Source organism: Oncorhynchus gorbuscha, linkage group LG04 (genome assembly GCF_021184085.1).
Source record: "Oncorhynchus gorbuscha isolate QuinsamMale2020 ecotype Even-year linkage group LG04, OgorEven_v1.0, whole genome shotgun sequence".
Taxonomy (NCBI): domain Eukaryota; kingdom Metazoa; phylum Chordata; class Actinopteri; order Salmoniformes; family Salmonidae; genus Oncorhynchus; species Oncorhynchus gorbuscha.
Genome location: NC_060176.1, coordinates 63448686 through 63466049, shown reverse-complemented (window position 1 = coordinate 63466049; position 17364 = coordinate 63448686). Strand labels below are relative to the sequence as shown.

General features: G+C 43.5%; 1 protein-coding gene across 4 annotated transcripts; it reads right to left on the bottom strand.

Moving 5' to 3' along the window:
• Positions 1–2846: 2846 nt before the first annotated feature.
• LOC124034463 (keratin, type I cytoskeletal 18-like) lies at positions 2847–13634 on the bottom strand. Of its 4 annotated transcripts, none has more exons than XM_046347700.1 (10): positions 13444–13633; positions 13249–13286; positions 12367–12791; positions 12003–12085; positions 11156–11312; positions 9749–9913; positions 9239–9364; positions 7979–8196; positions 3791–3816; positions 2847–3644 (listed from the first exon to the last, which is right to left on the bottom strand). In XM_046347700.1, the coding sequence occupies exons 3-10, from the start codon at positions 12772–12774 to the stop codon at positions 3529–3531; spliced, it is 1299 nt and encodes a 432-aa protein (XP_046203656.1). In that variant the 5' UTR covers positions 12775–12791; positions 13249–13286; positions 13444–13633; the 3' UTR covers positions 2847–3528. The 4 variants fall into 4 exon arrangements, with proteins under 4 accessions (XP_046203656.1, XP_046203657.1, XP_046203658.1 ...); XM_046347701.1 differs by having other exon boundaries at positions 12367–12786; XM_046347702.1 differs by lacking the exon at positions 13249–13286 and having other exon boundaries at positions 13444–13634.
• Between the last annotated feature and the right edge of the window lie 3730 nt (positions 13635–17364).

Genomic DNA, 17364 nt, shown 5'->3' with positions numbered 1-17364 from the left:
GGCATTACAGGGTCCAATACCTGTAGCTGGCTGGGTGCACACACACACACACACACACAGATGTCACTGGGGAACTCCACACACTAGTGAGGGCCTCAGTGATTAGAGGTCAGGGCAGTGAAAAGGGTAGAAAAAAGGGTGCTTTGAAAAAGGAGCATTGTGCACTACATAGATATTGAGTTACACAGGCTCATTATAAAGTGGTAGCAGATAAAAGTTTGTCCCTTATCTACAACTGATCATCCAGGTTAACAAGAGTAATAAAGAACTTAGATAGACAATGGAAAGATTATTCTTATTTTGTGGGTTGGTCAATTTGGGGCAGGTGACAGTAGCCATAGATGGTATTATAGCTGACATGACACCTAATCTGAACTCTATGCGTACCACAATAATCCAGAAAAACAGGACAATACAATGCTTTTCATGACATCAATTGTACTGCCTGCCTATGCTGTCAAGGGCGTCACTGTTGTCATTGCAAACTAACGTGTTTGCAGAAACGTTTGAGACGTTATTTAGACTCTCTCTCTCTCTCTCTCTCTCTCTCTCTCTCTCTCTCTCTCTCTCTCTCTCTCTCTCTGCTCGCACACACACACACACACACACACACACACACACACACACACACACACACACACACACACACACACACACACACACACACACACACACACACACACACACACACACACACACACACACACACACACACACACACACACACACACACACACACACACACACACACACACTCACACATCTGAGACTACTGTATTTGGGCCTCTCTTCAGTTTCTGCCTCCATATTATTTTCAGTCCCTGATTATTCTTCCATAGATTTTCCATGTAGCCTTGTGTCACCACTATGACAGCATATGAAGTACCCGTCAAAAGTTTGTACACACCCACTCATTCAAGGGCTTTTCTTTAGTTTAACTTTTTTCTACATTGTAGAATAATAGTGAAGACATCAAAACTATGAAATAACACATATGGAATCATGTAGTAACCAAAAAATAATTAAACAAATCCAAATCTATTTTATATTTGAGATTCTTCAAAGTAGCCACCCTTTGCCCTGATGACAGCTTTGCACACTCTTGATATTCTCTCAACCAGCCTCATGAGGTAGTGACCTGGAATGCATTTCAATTAACAGGTGTGCCTTGTTAAAAATTAATTTATGGAATCTATTTCCTTCTTAATGCGTTTGAGCCAATCAGTTGTGCTGTGACAAGGTAGGGGTGGTATACAGAAGATATCCATATTTGGTAAAAGACCAAGTCCATATTATAGCAAGAACAGCTCAAATAAGCAAAGAGAAATGACAGTCCATCATTAATTTAAGAAATGAAAGTCAGTCAACCAAGAATTTTCCAAGAACTTTGAAAGTTTCTTCAAGTTCAGTCGCAAATCCATCAAGCGCTATGATCAAACTGTCTCTCCTGAGGATCGCCACAGGAAAGGAAGACCCAGAGTTTCCTCTGCTGCAGAGGATAAATTCATGAGAATTAACTGCACCTCAGATTGCAGCCCAAATAAATGCTTCACAGACTTGATGTAACAGACACATCTCAACATCAACGGTTCAGAGGAGACTGTTCAGAGGAGGCCTTCATGGTGGAATTGCTGCAAAGAAACCACTACTAAAGGACATCAATAATAATAAGAGACTTAGTGGGCCAAGAAACATGAGCAATGCACATTAGACCGGTGGAAATCTGTCTGGTCTGATGAGTTCAAATTTGAGATTTTTGGTCCCAACCGCCGTGTCTTTGTGAGACGCAGAGTAAGTGAACGGATGATCTCCGCATATGTGGTTCCCACTGTGAAGCATGGAAGAGGAGGTGGGGGGGGGGGTGCTTTGCTGGTGACACTGTCAGTGATTTATTTACAATTCAAGGCACACTTAACCACCATGGCTGCCACAGCATTCTGCAGCGATATGCCATCCCATCTGGTTTGTGCTTAGTGGACTATCATTTGTTTTCCAACAGGACAATGACCCGAAACACACCTCCAGGCTTTGTAAGGGCTATTTGACCAAGGAGAGTGATCGGAGTTGCAAAGAAATTGCCATATCTCAGACTGGCCAACAAAAAGAAAAGATTAAGATGGAGAAAAGAACACTGACACTGGACAGAGGAACTCTGTCTACAAGGCCAGCGTCCCGGAGTCGCCTCTTCACTGTTGACGTTGAGACTGGTGTTTTGTGGATACTATTTAATGAAGCTGCCAGTTGAGGACTTGTGTGTTTCTCAAAATAGACACTCTAATGTACTTGTCATCTTGCTCAGTTGTGCACCAGGGCCTCCCACTCCTCTTTCTATTCTGGTTATCGCCAGTTTGTTCTGTGAAGGGAGTAGCACACAGCGTTGTACAAGATCTTCAGTTTCTTGGCAAGTTCTCACAAGGAATAGCCTTCAATTCTAAGAACAAGAATAGACTGACGAGTTTCAGAAGAAAGTTATTTGTTCCTGGCCATTTTGAGCCTGTAATTGAACCCACAAATGCTGATGCTCCAGATACTCAACCAGTCTAAAGAATGACAGTTTTATTGCTTCTTTAATCAGGACAACAGTTTTCAGCTGTCCTAACATAATTGCAAAATGGTTTTCAATTAGCCTTTTAAAATTATACACTTGGATTAGCTAACACAACGTGCCATTGGAACACAGGAGTGATGGTTGCTGATAATTGGCCTCTGTACGCCTATTTAGATATTCCATTAAAATTCTGCCGTTTCCAACTACAATAGTCATTTACAACATTAACAATGTCTACACTGTATTCCTGATCAATTTTATGTTATTTTAATGGACAAAAATGTTGCTTTTCTTTCAAAAACAAGGACATTGCTAAGTGACCCCAAACATTTGAACGGTAGTGTGTGTGTATATATATGTATATATACACACACACTACCGTGTGTATATATACACACACACTAATATATATATATTATATTTAATACAATTCCATATGGAAATTATCTGACAATGTACTTACTTTTAGTTGTATTCCACTTTGTAACTACTGCTAACAGAGAGTTTCCTTTCATTACAATACAATCATTACATTTATTTGCAGCTACAATATAGGCATAATTACATTTTGGTGAATGTACAGCATAGTTGCAAAGTTACTATATGCCGTAAAGAACTTAATGTAAAGTAGAATGTTGAAGGGATCTCTCATGCTCTCCCGCTCATATAAAAACAGAAACACTTCTAGTCCACAATTAGCCTACTACTGTTTACTATTTCCCAAATAAACCCCAAAATGATATATTCCCAATATTGATTATACATTGACCCCACACATTTCCCACATTTTAGTCTCCAGTTACTGCATGTCCAGAGATTGGTGGTCGAACATCTCCTTAGTCGACTCAGACTGTCCTTGTTTGTAGATGAAAGCATTCTTTTACAAATTTGTGATTTCAACTAGAATGTGCAGGGCCAAGGCTCTGTGTATGTGATGAAGAGGAAGATAATGAAGATATAAACGAATGGAGCTGATTATCTTATTTCTTGCTGTCTTTGATCTGCTCCACCTCACTGGATTCTTCCACTACCCTGCCGTTGATCATGGTCTGGGTGACCACCTTGACGATCTTCCTGGTCCTCACCTCGGGCTCCTCTGTAACACAGAACAGATCCACAGTTTCAGTTTCCACTTATCAGCACTAGTACACTGTAATAGCTGGCGTGTGGCACAAAATGGCTGCCAGGATTTTAAAGGCTGGGATAGAGGTTAGAGAAGAAATTATCTGACAATGTACTTACTTTTAGTTGGAGGCATTTCCTTGATCCTGAAAGTCAAATCAATAAAACACAGTTTACTTACACTGAACAAAAATATAAATGCAAAATGCGACAGTTTCAAAGATTTTACAGAGTTACAGTTCATATAAGGAAATCAGTCAATTTAAATAAATTCATTAGGCTCTAATCTTTAGATTTCACATGACTGGGAATACAGATATGCATCTGTTGGCCACAGATACCTTTAAAACTTCTTAGGGATCAAATCCCATTACAGGATTGATTTGACAACATCCGGTGAAATGGCAGAGCGCCAAATTCCAATTAAATTACTATAAATATTAAACTTTCATGAAATCACACATGCAATGCATCAAATTAAAGCTACACTTGTTGTTAATCCAGCCAATGTGTCAGATTTGAAAAAGGCTTTACGGCAAAAGAAAACCATGCGATTATCAGAGGATAGCACCCCACAAAACAAACACATGACATTCATATTTCAACCCGCCGGGCGCAACACAAAACTCAGAAATAATGATATAATTTATGCCTTACCTTTAAAGATCTTCTTTTGTTGGCACTCCAAAATGTCCCATAAACATCACAAACGGTCCTTTTGTTCGATAAATTCTGTCGTTATATACCCAAAATGTCAATTTATTTGGCGCGTTTGATCCAGAAAAACACTGGTTCCAACTCGCGCCACATGACTACAAAATATCTAGTAAATTACATGTAAATTTGTTCCAAACATTTCAAACAACTTTCATAATACAACTTTAGGTATTTTTTAACGTAAATAATTGATACAATTTAAGACAGGATAAAAACTGTGTTCAATACCGGACGAAAACAAAGTGGAGCGTGCTTTCAGGTCGCTCGCCTCTAAGAAACAGTACACTTCACTCAACCCTCGTTCTGGACTGCCCTACTTCTTCATTACACAAAGGATAAACATCAACCAATTTCTAAAGACTGTTGACGTCTAGTGGAAGCGATAGGAACTGCAAGCAAGTGCCTTAGAAATACAGATCCCCGTAGAAAACCCATTGAAAAGAGAGTGACCTCAAAAAATGTTTTTCCTGGATGGTTTGTCCCTGGGGTTTCGCCTGCCAAATAAGTTCTGTTATACTCATAGACATCTTCAAACAGTTTTAGAAACTTCAAAGTGGTTTCTATCCAAATCTACTAATAATATGCATATCCTAGCTTCTGGCCTGAGTAGCAGGCAGTTTACTTTGGGCACGCTTTTCATCCGGACGTGAAAATACCGCCTTAAGAAGTAATTTTTTAAAGGTTGGGGCGTGACTGCCATTGGCTTGTGGAATGTTGTCCTACTCCTCTTCAATGGCAGTGCGAAGTTGCTGGATATTGGCGGAAACTGGAACAAGCTGTCAATCCAGAGCATCTCAAACATGCTCAACGGGTGACATGTCTGTTAAATATGTACAGTCATGGCCAACATTTTTGAGACTGACACAAATATTAATTTCCAGAAAGTTTGCTGCTCAGTGTCTTTAGATATTTTTGTCAGATGTTACTATGGAATACTGAAGTATAATTCAATTCAATTAAATCTAATTTTATTTGTCTGTCACATACACAAGGTTAGCAGATGTTAATGCGAGTGTAGTGAAATGCTTGTGCTTCTAGTTCCAACAATGCAGTAATAACCAACGAGTAATCTAACCTACAAGCATTTCATAAGTGTCAACGGCTTTTATTGACAATTACATGAAGTTAATGCAAAGAGTGGATATTTGCAGTGTTGACCCTTCTTTTTCAAGTCCTCTGCTATCCGTCATGGCATGCTGTCTGGGCCACATCCTGACTTCTGGGCCACATCCTGACTGATGGCAGCCCATTCTTGCATAATCAATGCTTGGAGTTTGTCAGAATTTGTGGGTTTTTTTTGTCACCTCTTGAGGATTGACACAAGTTCTCAATGGGATTAAGGTCTGGGGAGTTTCCAGACCATGGCCCCAAAATATCTATGTTTTGTTCCCCGAGCCACTTTGTTATCACTTTTGCCTTATGGCAAGGTGATCCATCATGCTGGAAAAGGCATTGTTCGTCACCAAACTGTTCCTGGATGGTTGGGAGAAGTTGCTCTTGGAGGATGTGTTGGTACCATTCTTTATTCATGGCTGTGTTCTTAGGCAAGATTATGAGTGAGCCCACTCCCTTGGCTGAGAAGCAACCCCACACATGAATGGTCTCAGGATGCTTTACTGTTGGTATGACACAGGACTGATGGTAGCGCTCACCTTGTCTTCTCCGGACAAGCTTTTTTTCCGGATGCCCCAAACAATCAGAAAGGGGATTCATCCGAGAAAATGACTTTACCCCAGTCCTCAGCAGTCCAATCCCTGTACCTTTTGCAGTCTGTCCCTGATGTTTTTCATGGAGAGAATTGGCTTCTTTGCTGCCCTCCTTGACACCAGGCCATCCTACAAAACTCTTAGCCTCACTGTGCATGCAGATGCACTCACACCTGTCTGCTGCCATTCCTGAGCAAGCTCTGTACTGGTGGTGCCCCGATCCTGCTACTGAATCAACTTTACGAGACGGTCCTTGTGCTTGCTGGACTTTCTTGGGCGCCCTGAAGCCTTCTTCACAACAATTGAAGTGCTCTCCTTGAAGTTCTTGGTGATCCGATAAATGGTTGTTTTAGGTGCAATCATACTGGCAGCAATATCCTTGCCTGTGAAGCCCTTTTTGTGCAAAGCAATGATGACGGCACGTGTTTCCTTGCAGAAACCATGGTTGACAGAGGAAGAACAATGATTCCAAGCACCACTCTCCTTTTGAAGCTTCCAGTCTGTTATTCGAACTCAATCTGCATGACAGAGTGATCTCCAGCCTTGTCCTCGTCAACACTCACACCTGTGTTAACAAGATAATCACTGACCTGATGTCAGCTGGCCTTTTGTGGCAGGGCTGAAATGCAGTGGAAATGTTTTGGGGGGGATTCAGTTCATTTGCATGGCAAATAGGGACTTTGCAATTAATTGCAATTCATCTGATCACTCTTCATAACATTCTGGAGTATATGCAAATTTCCATCAAACAAACTGAGGCAGCAGACCTTGTGAAAATGTATATTTGTGTCATTCTCAAAACTTTTGGCCGCAACTAGGTCATGGAAGAATTTTCAGCTTCCAGGAATTGTGTATAGATCCTTGTGACATGGGGCTGTGCATTATCATGCATGAAACATGATGGCGGCGGAGGAATGGCACAACAATAGGCCTCAGGATCTCGTCATGGTGTCTCTGTGCATTCAAATTGCCATCGCTAAAATGCAGTTGTGTTCGTTGTACGTAGTTTATGCCTGCCCATACCATAACCCCACCGCCACCATGTGGCATTCTGTTCATAACATTGATGTCAGTAAACTGCTTCCCCACATGGCACCTTACACGTGGTCTGCGGTTGTGAAGCCTGTTGGACATTTTGACAAATTTTCTAAAACAATGTTTTAGAACATGATGTTTGACCACCAATCTCTGGCTTATGGTAGAGAAATGAACATTACATTATCTGGAAACAGCCCTTTTGGACATTCCTTCCATCAGCATTCCAATTGCACCCTCCCTCAAAACTTGATACATCTGTGACATTGTGTTGTGTGACAAAACTGTACATTTAAAGTGGCCTTTTATTTTCCCCAGCACAAGGTGTACCTGTGTAATGGTAATGCTGTTGAATCAGCTTCTTAATATGCCGCAACTGTCAGGTGGTTGGATTATCATGGCAAAGAAAAAATGCTCACTAACAGGATTTTAAACATATTTGTGCACAAAATTTGAGACTTTTTGTGCTTATAGAACATTTCTGGGATGTTTTACTTCAGCTCATGAAACATGGAACCAACACTTTACATGTTGCGTTTATGTTTTTGTTCAGTGTACATATGACGGAAGTAAGCTAAGTCACACGTACAGTGGTAGCATTGTCACCAGGCTCTTGTCTCATTTACCGTCTGAATTAGACGACAGTTCACCAAGGCTCAGGCTTGTTTCCAAATAACTCATACCAAGAAGAAGAATTCTCCCCCAGTATCTTACTGTATTTATGTTCAAATCTGAGGGAATGGCAGTGAGGGAGGTGAGGGAATGTCAATCTTCATAATAATTATGTCTGTGTAAATCTGAGCTTAAAAAATGAATACAAATATTAAAATAAATCAATAGAGGGACTCACACTTCCTCTCCCTCCAGCAGTCTCCTGTAGGTGGCGATCTCCAGCTCCAGGTTCTGCTTGATGCGGAGCAGCTGTTCATAGTCTGTCTTATTGCGCTGCATGTCCAGACGCAGCTGGGACAGCTCCTCCTCCAGCTGAGACAGCATGGCTTGCAGACTGTCCATCTCCAGAGCATACTTATGGCCAGTCTCTCTCAGATTCTCTTCCAATACACCCACCTGCATTGGGAACAGACAGGACAGGCCAGGGCAGCCAAGTTAACCTACTTTGTTTAGCTAGATGTTGGGATCATCGCTAAGCTAAGGCGCTAATTTTATACTTAGGCATGCTAGAAATGTGATAGTGTCTTACCACTACACCACTTATCACTGTAATGCTTATGTTATACACAAATATGGCTGCCAAATTGTTGTAGCTTGGCACTAGCTCATCACTTTTCAAGCTGGCGCACTAATATTATATACAGACACAGCAGCCATGTTATATGCTCCTGAGTAGAACTACACAGTCTGTATATGGCTCTCGAATTCCACACCTGGCTCATCAATTTACCATCTGTCAACCCTCACCAATTGACCAGCAAGACCAGGGAGTGTCATCCTCACTCATCATTCTTCAGCTTATAGAGACATTAGGTTCTTTATCAGGTTGAACAAACACACAGGATCTGTTTTCCAAACCAGCGCCTTCTCTATGTAGATCTGGAGCTGCTGCGGGATGTATATATCTACCCTCACATGTTACTGACAGTGCCACAGATATGACCTTGTTTTTTCTGGCTCTGTCTGGGTCCTGACACATTGATGAATTGACCTCCATTTACCTCCATTCACTCAGGAGAGCAGAGGATATTCACTGTGTGCGCTGCAGCACTGTTTCTTTATAATGGCAAAACAGATGCAGATGTGAAGCAACACACTAAGAGAGGATGACTCAATCTATTTGAGCAGTGTTTTTCCATGCACCTCCCACAGGGTTAATTTTACAATGATGCCCAGTGATTCAGTATCCTCAAAATCCAAAATGAATTGACCCCAACCCTGCTTCTCATCAGGGAGAAAGCATTGGTAGAGGCAGAGGAAATGGTAGAGGACAGATAAGGGTGTGTCTAGAAAGAAAGGGTGTGTGTCTGGACTGTTGAAAGGGGTGTGTCTGGACAGAAAGGGGCTGTGTCTGTACAGCTGAAGCGTGTGTGTCTGGACGGAAAGGGGCGTGTCGACAGAAGGTGGCGTTTGGACAGCTGAAGGACTACTGCAGTACCTGTTTGCGCAGACTGTCCAGTTCCCCCTCCAGGGCCTGTAGGAAGCGGCGTCTCTCGCTGAGCTCACTCTGAGCACAGCGTAGCACCTCACCGCTCTCCTTTACCTCTGACTGCACTGACTCCAGCTGCAAAACACACACACACACACACACACACACACACACACACACACACACACACACACACACACACACACACACACACACACACACACACACACACACACACACACACACACACACACACACACACACACACACACACACACACACACACACACACACACACACACACACACATATCATACATGTACACACAGTAAACAATCAGGCTGACACTGAATAAGTATTAAGTATTCCATTGCACCAGCAGTGTTGCATACACACAGCAGTCATAAGTACATCTACCCACATACAGTACTACGTTCACAAACACAGATGATATACTGTAGACATCCTACTGAGCTCAGCTGAGTTCTTCATCATTACCATGTCAGATGTCTCACTGACCTTCTTAAGGTACCAGGTCTCTGAGTCCTCCTTGTTCTTACGCGCAATGCCCTCATACTGGTTCCTCAGCTCAGCCATAATGGCCCCAAGGTCTGGGCCCTGGGCTGCATCCACCTCCACATTCACCTGCTCGTTGGCCATACGGGCCTTCATGGAGCCCATCTCCTACAGGGACAGAGACCATAGTTGGGGTCAACTCCATTTCAATGCAGTCACCTCAGGAATTAAACTGGAGTTAGAATTGGAATGGAATTGACCCCAACCCTGATGGAGAGAGACAAACACATTCAGTGGGCCTGGAAATGGAAAACTGTAATGGCTGATACTGATAGGTTCTAATCAATGTCTACACACTAACATCCAGATGTCAGGTGACAGTTGAGGTCAGTGTGTTGTTGCTGGTTCTATGGGGAGGCAGCCAGGTGAGCTCTTAAAAAGGTGTCTGATGGAAACATTGACACTCTATTGTCTGTTAATATACACTTGTACATATGTGAATTAGCACAAATATAAGAAACCAATAAATTATTTATTATTATTATGAATTATTCAGAGGTAATATTGTGTGTGTGTGTGTGTGTGTGTGTGTGTGTGTGTGTGTGTGTGTGTGTGTGTGTGTGTGTGTGTGTGTGTGTGTGTGTGTGTGTGTGTGTGTGTGTGTGTGTGTGTGTGTGTGTGTGTGTGTGTGTGTGTGTGTGTGGGAGATATAATTTTTACTAGGGAGCCTGAGTTGTTGGCCACATCCTGGACACCACACCTGGCTGTCCAAACACACACACTCCCTGTGGCTAGTGGAGCTTACGTAATGGTGTGTGTGTGTGTGTGTGTGTGTGTGTGTGTGTGTGTGTGTGTGTGTGTGTGTGTGTGTGTGTGTGTGTGTGTGTGTGTGTGTGTGTGTGTGTGTGTGTGTGTGTGTGTGTGTGTGTGTGTGTGTGTGTGTGTGTGTGTGTGTGTGTGTGTGTGTGTGTGTGTGTGTGTGCAGTAGTCTGTATGATCATAGTATCACTAGACTCAAAGACTACAAGTAGTACAGGGTGTGGTCATTCTACCCATGATTATATTTCAGTGACATTCAACATGCATGGGGGAATGAAACTGTATTCACGTACCAAATGAGAATATATTTTTAATTTGAACACAATTACCCATGTACCAACAAGCACCATTTGCCTGAAATAATAAACATTTTACGAAGTAAAACAAGATGCCTTAAGGATACCATATGAAGCCTCATGTTTTTTTGAGGATGTAATTCATATTTAAGAGTATGTGCACTGGAACAAACCTCCCCTGAACCAAAAACAGTTTGACAACGTGTGAAGTGATTAGGTTGATGTGTAATTACTCATCAGTATTGACCCATCAGTATTGACTCATCAGTTTTGACCCATGCAGTGGAGCTCTCACCTCATCGTGATTCTTCTTGAGGAAGTAGAGCTCCTCCTTCAGGCTGTCCAGGTCTCCTCTCAGGGTGGCTATGATCTGGTCGTGGTCTGACTTGGCCCTCCGGAGAGCCAGACAGTCCCTCTCTACAGACTGGCACAGTGTGGCCTCAGCCTCCCATCTACACAAATGGATGGTAACAAAGGCATAGCACACAGTCATGGACACACACAGATACACACACCGGTATGCAGACACACACACGCAGGTAAACACACACACTTAACCATACCTCAGTCAGCAGACACATCTACACATTCTGTGAGCACTGCTGCATTCCAACATTTGACTGTATACCATCAGTACATTGTGAATACATAGGGACCTTGACACAGACAACTCTGGCGCCTCTTGATTTGTGCTTCACCTTGCCAACCACAGATTCCTCTGAAATGGATGATGTTTCCTTGACCCTATCTATCTATCTATCTATCTATCTATCTATCTATCTATCATGGCCAGTGCTAACTGATGGCCTCCTTTCAGTCTGTGAGTACCGTGGGAGCAGGCTCTTATTTCTCGGCCTGACAGAGAGGTTATTTATCCAAAGTGCAACGTAGTCTAGCACTCCCATGTGAATCTCACAGACAGGCAGGTAAAAGAAAAGCCCCTCTGTGTTGGCACCAAAGAGATCTTATTAAATTACTAGAGGGGCTATGTCATGAACCCTAAAAGTTCCGGAATGGGGTGAAAGCACTGGCAAACCATGGTTGACCAACTCCCTGACCAAAATAGCTGACCTTTATCCCATCATAAGAAGGTTCATGTCCATTCTAGTATTCTAATTCCTAATTCTATGTTTGGCACTCACTTGACCCTGAAGTCATCGGCGGCCAGCTTGGCGTTATCAATCTCCAGCATGATGCGGGCATTCTCCAGGGTCTTCTTTCTCACCTGAGAAGTAGCAGGAAGGAAGGAACACATTTACTTTAAAGTTAGACACTAAAGCACATAGATACACATCTGAAAGTGTCCCATCGCAGGACAGCAGTCGGATCTGATGTACTAGTGAAAGAAGAAAGTTGAGGAGCATGGCAGGGCACATACAGGAGACGTTTGTGGAATAGGACTACACAATGTAAACAATAAGGGTACCCAGGTATTGTGACCTATACACAATAACTGACTAGCTGATTACATATCATATTCATCATTACGGCCAGGTGGGCACTGACCTCCTGTCCAATGGCGTGAGCCTGGGCCATCATACCCTCGATATCGTGACCTTTGGGGGCCCGCTCCAGCATCAGTTGTTTGATCTTGAGCTCCAGCTCAGCGTTGGATCGCTCCAGGGAGCGCACCTTGTCCAGGTAGTTGGACAGCCGGTCATTCAGGCCCTGCATGGTCTCCTTGTCACTGGCGCCCACACCCATGCCGTTCAGGGAGGAGAGGGCGCCCAGGACATTGAGCCCGTTGCCCATGGAGAGGGAGCGGGAGAGGGACAGGGTGCTGGCAGAGGACAGGGAGGAGACAGGGGCTTTGGAGCGGCTCCTGCCACCACTACTACTGCTGTCTCTCAGAGACATGCTGGAGAAGGATGGCTGGCGGGCTGAGTAGCTGCGCATGGAGAAGGTGGAGGACATAGTGCGATTCTGCTGTGCTGGGGCAGAGTGGTGGAGAGAGTAGAGTGTTGTCAGTTGTCACTAACTGGCCAAGCTGAAAAGGCAAAAGTTATTACATTTCTCTCCTAAAAATCTGAATTAGAATCTAACCATAACCTTATCCACACTACTAAGCAGAGTAGAGAAGGACTAAAACACACTGTTTGAACTATTCTGTCATTTGTAATCATATAGCAGCTGGACTATAAACCCACTGTAAATGCAGTGTTGTGTCATTATAGAAACATACAGCACACAGAGCTCAGACCTAAACTCATAAAATTCTGAATGTCTCATGTCAATTGTACACAATAGACTCTCAGTCAATATTGCTTTAGCGAACAATACAGTATGTTTGAAATCATCCAATCATCTAATATCCATGACGCTGAAGTCTCCATCTCTTTGCACAAGACAAATTAATTTAGCATCTAGATGTCACTGCTTCAGACCTACTGTAAATTGTGTTTTAACTCTCCCCTCCCCAGTGTGAACTGAAAAAATACAAAGAAAATCGTGCTTTACCGAACACTAAAAAACCTGTTAACTGTCAATTTCAGGTCACACAACAGAAATAAGTTCAACATACATAATCATCATCTATTTACAAACTTTTGGAAAATAAAGAACTTCAAAGAAAAAAGTACTTACATATGAATATGTGCTGAAGCAGGTCCTGTGAAAGCTGTTTGTGGTGTGATGGGTTCTGACCCTGATGGTCAGGTGACTGTTATGGCTATATGAGAATCCTCAGGTGAGCTGGGCTGTGTCACCGAAGGGCGCGAGGGACTGGCTCAGAATACATGTGTATTGGGCGGAGCCATCATGGATGTATCCAATCGAAAGGATCCACTAGTAGAGCGCAATGTGACACCCTAGAGGGGTACAAAATTTGAAGTCTTGCCATGATAGATCAAATATATCATCATTATAATCCCCTCAAATAGGTTTACAAAAAATCCCATCATCGTAATGATACACCACCAACTGAACAAGCATGGCAGAAATACTGTATATAATACAATAGACGTATATTAATTAGACTTACGTTATACTAAAAATCAATGCTAGCACATCAATGACGGACCAATAATGCTAGGGCAAACTGAGAAGTCACACAGACAGTCTCTACTGCCTGTTATGCTTCCAATCTCAGTACAGTAACAGCATCCTCTTTAAAGGCACTGTCCTGTCTGACCTGATTAGCTACAATGGAGAGTTTAGCTAGGGGTGATCACACACACACACACACACACACACACTCACTATCACACTGAACAGGGCTCCTATTGAGCCGTAGCACAATGCAGAGTAACCGGATACAACTGTTCCATGTGAGGATGGGCTGAGGGCCGAGGGGCTGGGGAGAGCAGGGAGGAAGGGAGGAAGCTGGGACAATGGAGAGAGAGAGTGAGGAGAAAGGAAAGAAAGGAAAAACCCCTGAGAAATGGTACCGAGGTGGGCGGAAGTTTAAGTTTGGTTTGGGGCTGAGCTCTGGCCTAAAAACATGGACATACCCTTGCATTGCAAGTCTAGGTTTTGGTAATGTCTATCTGTGCCTTCGTGCAGTCCTTATTTTTGATATCTAAACACTGTCAGATTGAACAACATCTGCATTTAACAATGAAAGAGATGTGCTTTTTGAGTCAAACTGGGAAATAATAAGTTTGAAGTGGTTCCTTATGGGAAACATCCCCACCTCCAACACATCAGATACTAAAACTGACCTTGTTCATATTGACAGACCTGGACCCTGACCACATGAGGAAATCCAAAGTTGGTATTAACAATATATAAACAAATGGTTGCGATAATTAAGATTGTAATGTTATGGTATAATTCTTACAGCTGTAGTCTGGATGAGCATAAATGGTGAATCCCTAATCACTGTGTGAAGAGTGGAGACATACCTGTTGACATCCCCAACATGAAATGTTGATAGGAGCTGCCTTAGGCAGTGCTTTCACCCCATTCAGTGGTAAGAAGGAGCTATTGCATTTATAGGCAGCTACATACATTTTCTGAAATAGCAAAGCAGACTTAAATTGATATACCAGACACTAGCAACACTTTCCTAATATTGAGTTACCCCCCGCCCCCACCCGCCCGCCCCATTTTGCCCTCAGAATAGCCTCAATTTGTCGGGGAATAGACTCTACAAGGTGTCAAAAGCATTCAACAGGGATGCTGACTCCAATGCTTCCCAGAGTTGTGCCAAGTTGGCTTGATGTCCTTTAGGTGGTGGGCAATTCTTGATACACACGGGAAACTGTTGCGCTTGAAAACCCCAGAAGTGTTGCAGTTCTTGACACAAACTGGTGCCCCTGGCACCTACTATTACCATACCCCTTTCAAAGGCACACATCTATTGCCTTGTCCATTCACCTTCTGTATGGCACACGTACACAATCCATGTTCCAAGTGTCTCAAGGCTTAAAAATCCTTCTTTAACCTGTCTCATCCGCTTCACATCAAATCAAACCAAACTTTATTTGTCACATGCACAGAATACAGAGTTAAGAAAATATTTACCAAATAAACAAAAGAAAAAATAATAAAAAGTAACACAATAACATAACAATAACAAGGCTATATATAGGGGGTACTGGTTCCCGAGTCAGTGTGCGGGGATACAGGTTAGATACAATTTTTATATGTAGGTAGGGGTGAAATGACTATGTATAGATAATAAACAGCGAGTAGCAGCAGTGCACAAAACAAATGGAGGGGGGAGTCAATGTAATAGTCCGGTGGCCATATGATTAATTGTTCAGCAGTCTAATGGAGTCTAGAAGCTGTTAAGGAGATTTTTGGTCCTTGGTGCTCCGGTACCGCTTGCCGTGCGGTAGCAGAGAAAACAGTCATGACTTGGGTGACTGGAGTCTCTGACAATTTTATGGGCTTTCCTCTGACATTGTCTATTCTATGGGTCCTGGATTGCAGGAAGCTTGGCCTCAGTGATGTATTGGGCCGTACGCACTACCCTCGTTAGCGCCTTACGGTCAGATGCCGAGCAGTTGCCATACCAGGCGATGATGCCAGTCAGGATGTCAGGATGCTCTCGATGGTGCAGCTATATAACTTTTTGAGGATCTGGGGACCATTGCCAAATCTTTTCAGTCTCCTGAGGGGAAAGAGGTTTTGTCGTGCCCTCTTCAGAAGTGTTGCAGTTCTTGTCGTGCACTCTTGGTGTGTTTGGACCATGATAGATAGTTGGTGATGTGGACACCAAGGAACTTTAAACTCTCGACCCGCTCCACTACAGCCCTGTTGATGTTAATGGGGGCCTGTTCGGCCCACCTTTTCCTGTAGTCCACGATCAGCTCCTTTGTCTTGCTCACATTGAGGGAGAGGTTGTTGTCCTGGCACCATAGCCTGTCTCATCGTTGTCGGTGATCAGTCCTACCACTGTTGTGTCATCAGCAAACTTAATGATGGTGTTGGAGTCGTGGGTAAACAGGGAGTACAGGAGGGACTAAGTACACACCCCTGAGGGGCCCCAGTGTTGAGGATCAGCGTGGCAGACATGATGTTTCCTTCCCTTACCACCTGGAGGCGGCTCGTCAGGATGTCCAGGATCCAGTTACAGAGGGAGGTGTTTAGTCCCAGGGTCCTTAGCTTAGTGATGAGCTTCGTGGGCACTGTAGTGTTGAACACTGAGCTGTAGTCAATGAACAGCATTCTTACATAGCTGTTCCTTTTGTCCAGGTGGGAAAGGGCAGTGTGGAGTGCGATTGAGGTTGCGTAATCTGTGGATCTGTTGGGTCGGTAATCGAATTGGAGTGGGTCTAGGATATCCGGGAGGATGCTGTTGATGTGAGCCATGACCAGCCTTTCAAAACACTTCATGGATACTGACGTGAGTGCTACAGGGCTGTAATCATTTAGGCAGGTTACCTTGACTTCCTTGGGCACAGGGTCTATGGTGGTATGCTTGAAACATGTACGTATTACAGACTCGGTCAGGGAGGGGTTGAAAATGTCAATGAAGACACTTTCCAGTTGGTCCACGCATGCTTTGAGTACACGTCCTGGTAATCCATCTGGCCCCGCGGCTTTGTGAATGTTGACATATTTAAAGGTCTTTATCATATCGGCTACTGAGAGCGTTATCACACAGCCAGAACAGCTGGTGCTCTCATGCATGCTTCAGTGTTTGCTTGCCTCGAAGCGAGCATAAAAGCCATTTTACGCGAGCCTACCAGCTCGTCTGTTAGGCTCACATCACTGGGCAGCTCGCGTCTGGGTTTCCCTTTGTAGTCCGTAATAGTTTTCAAGCCCTGCCACATCCGACGAGCGTCAGAGCCGGTATAGTCGGATTCAATCTTAATCCTGTATTGACGCTTTGCTTGTTTGATGGTTCGTCTGAGGGCATAGGAGGATTTCTTATAGGCCTCCTGATTACTGTCCCACTCCTTGAAAGTGACAGCTCTAGCCTTTAGCTTGATGCGGATGTTGCCTGTAATCCATGGTGTCTGGTTGGAATATGTATGCACGGTCACTGTGGGGATGACGTCGTCAATGCACTTTTTGATAAAGCCGATGACTGAGGTGCTATACTCCTCAATGCCA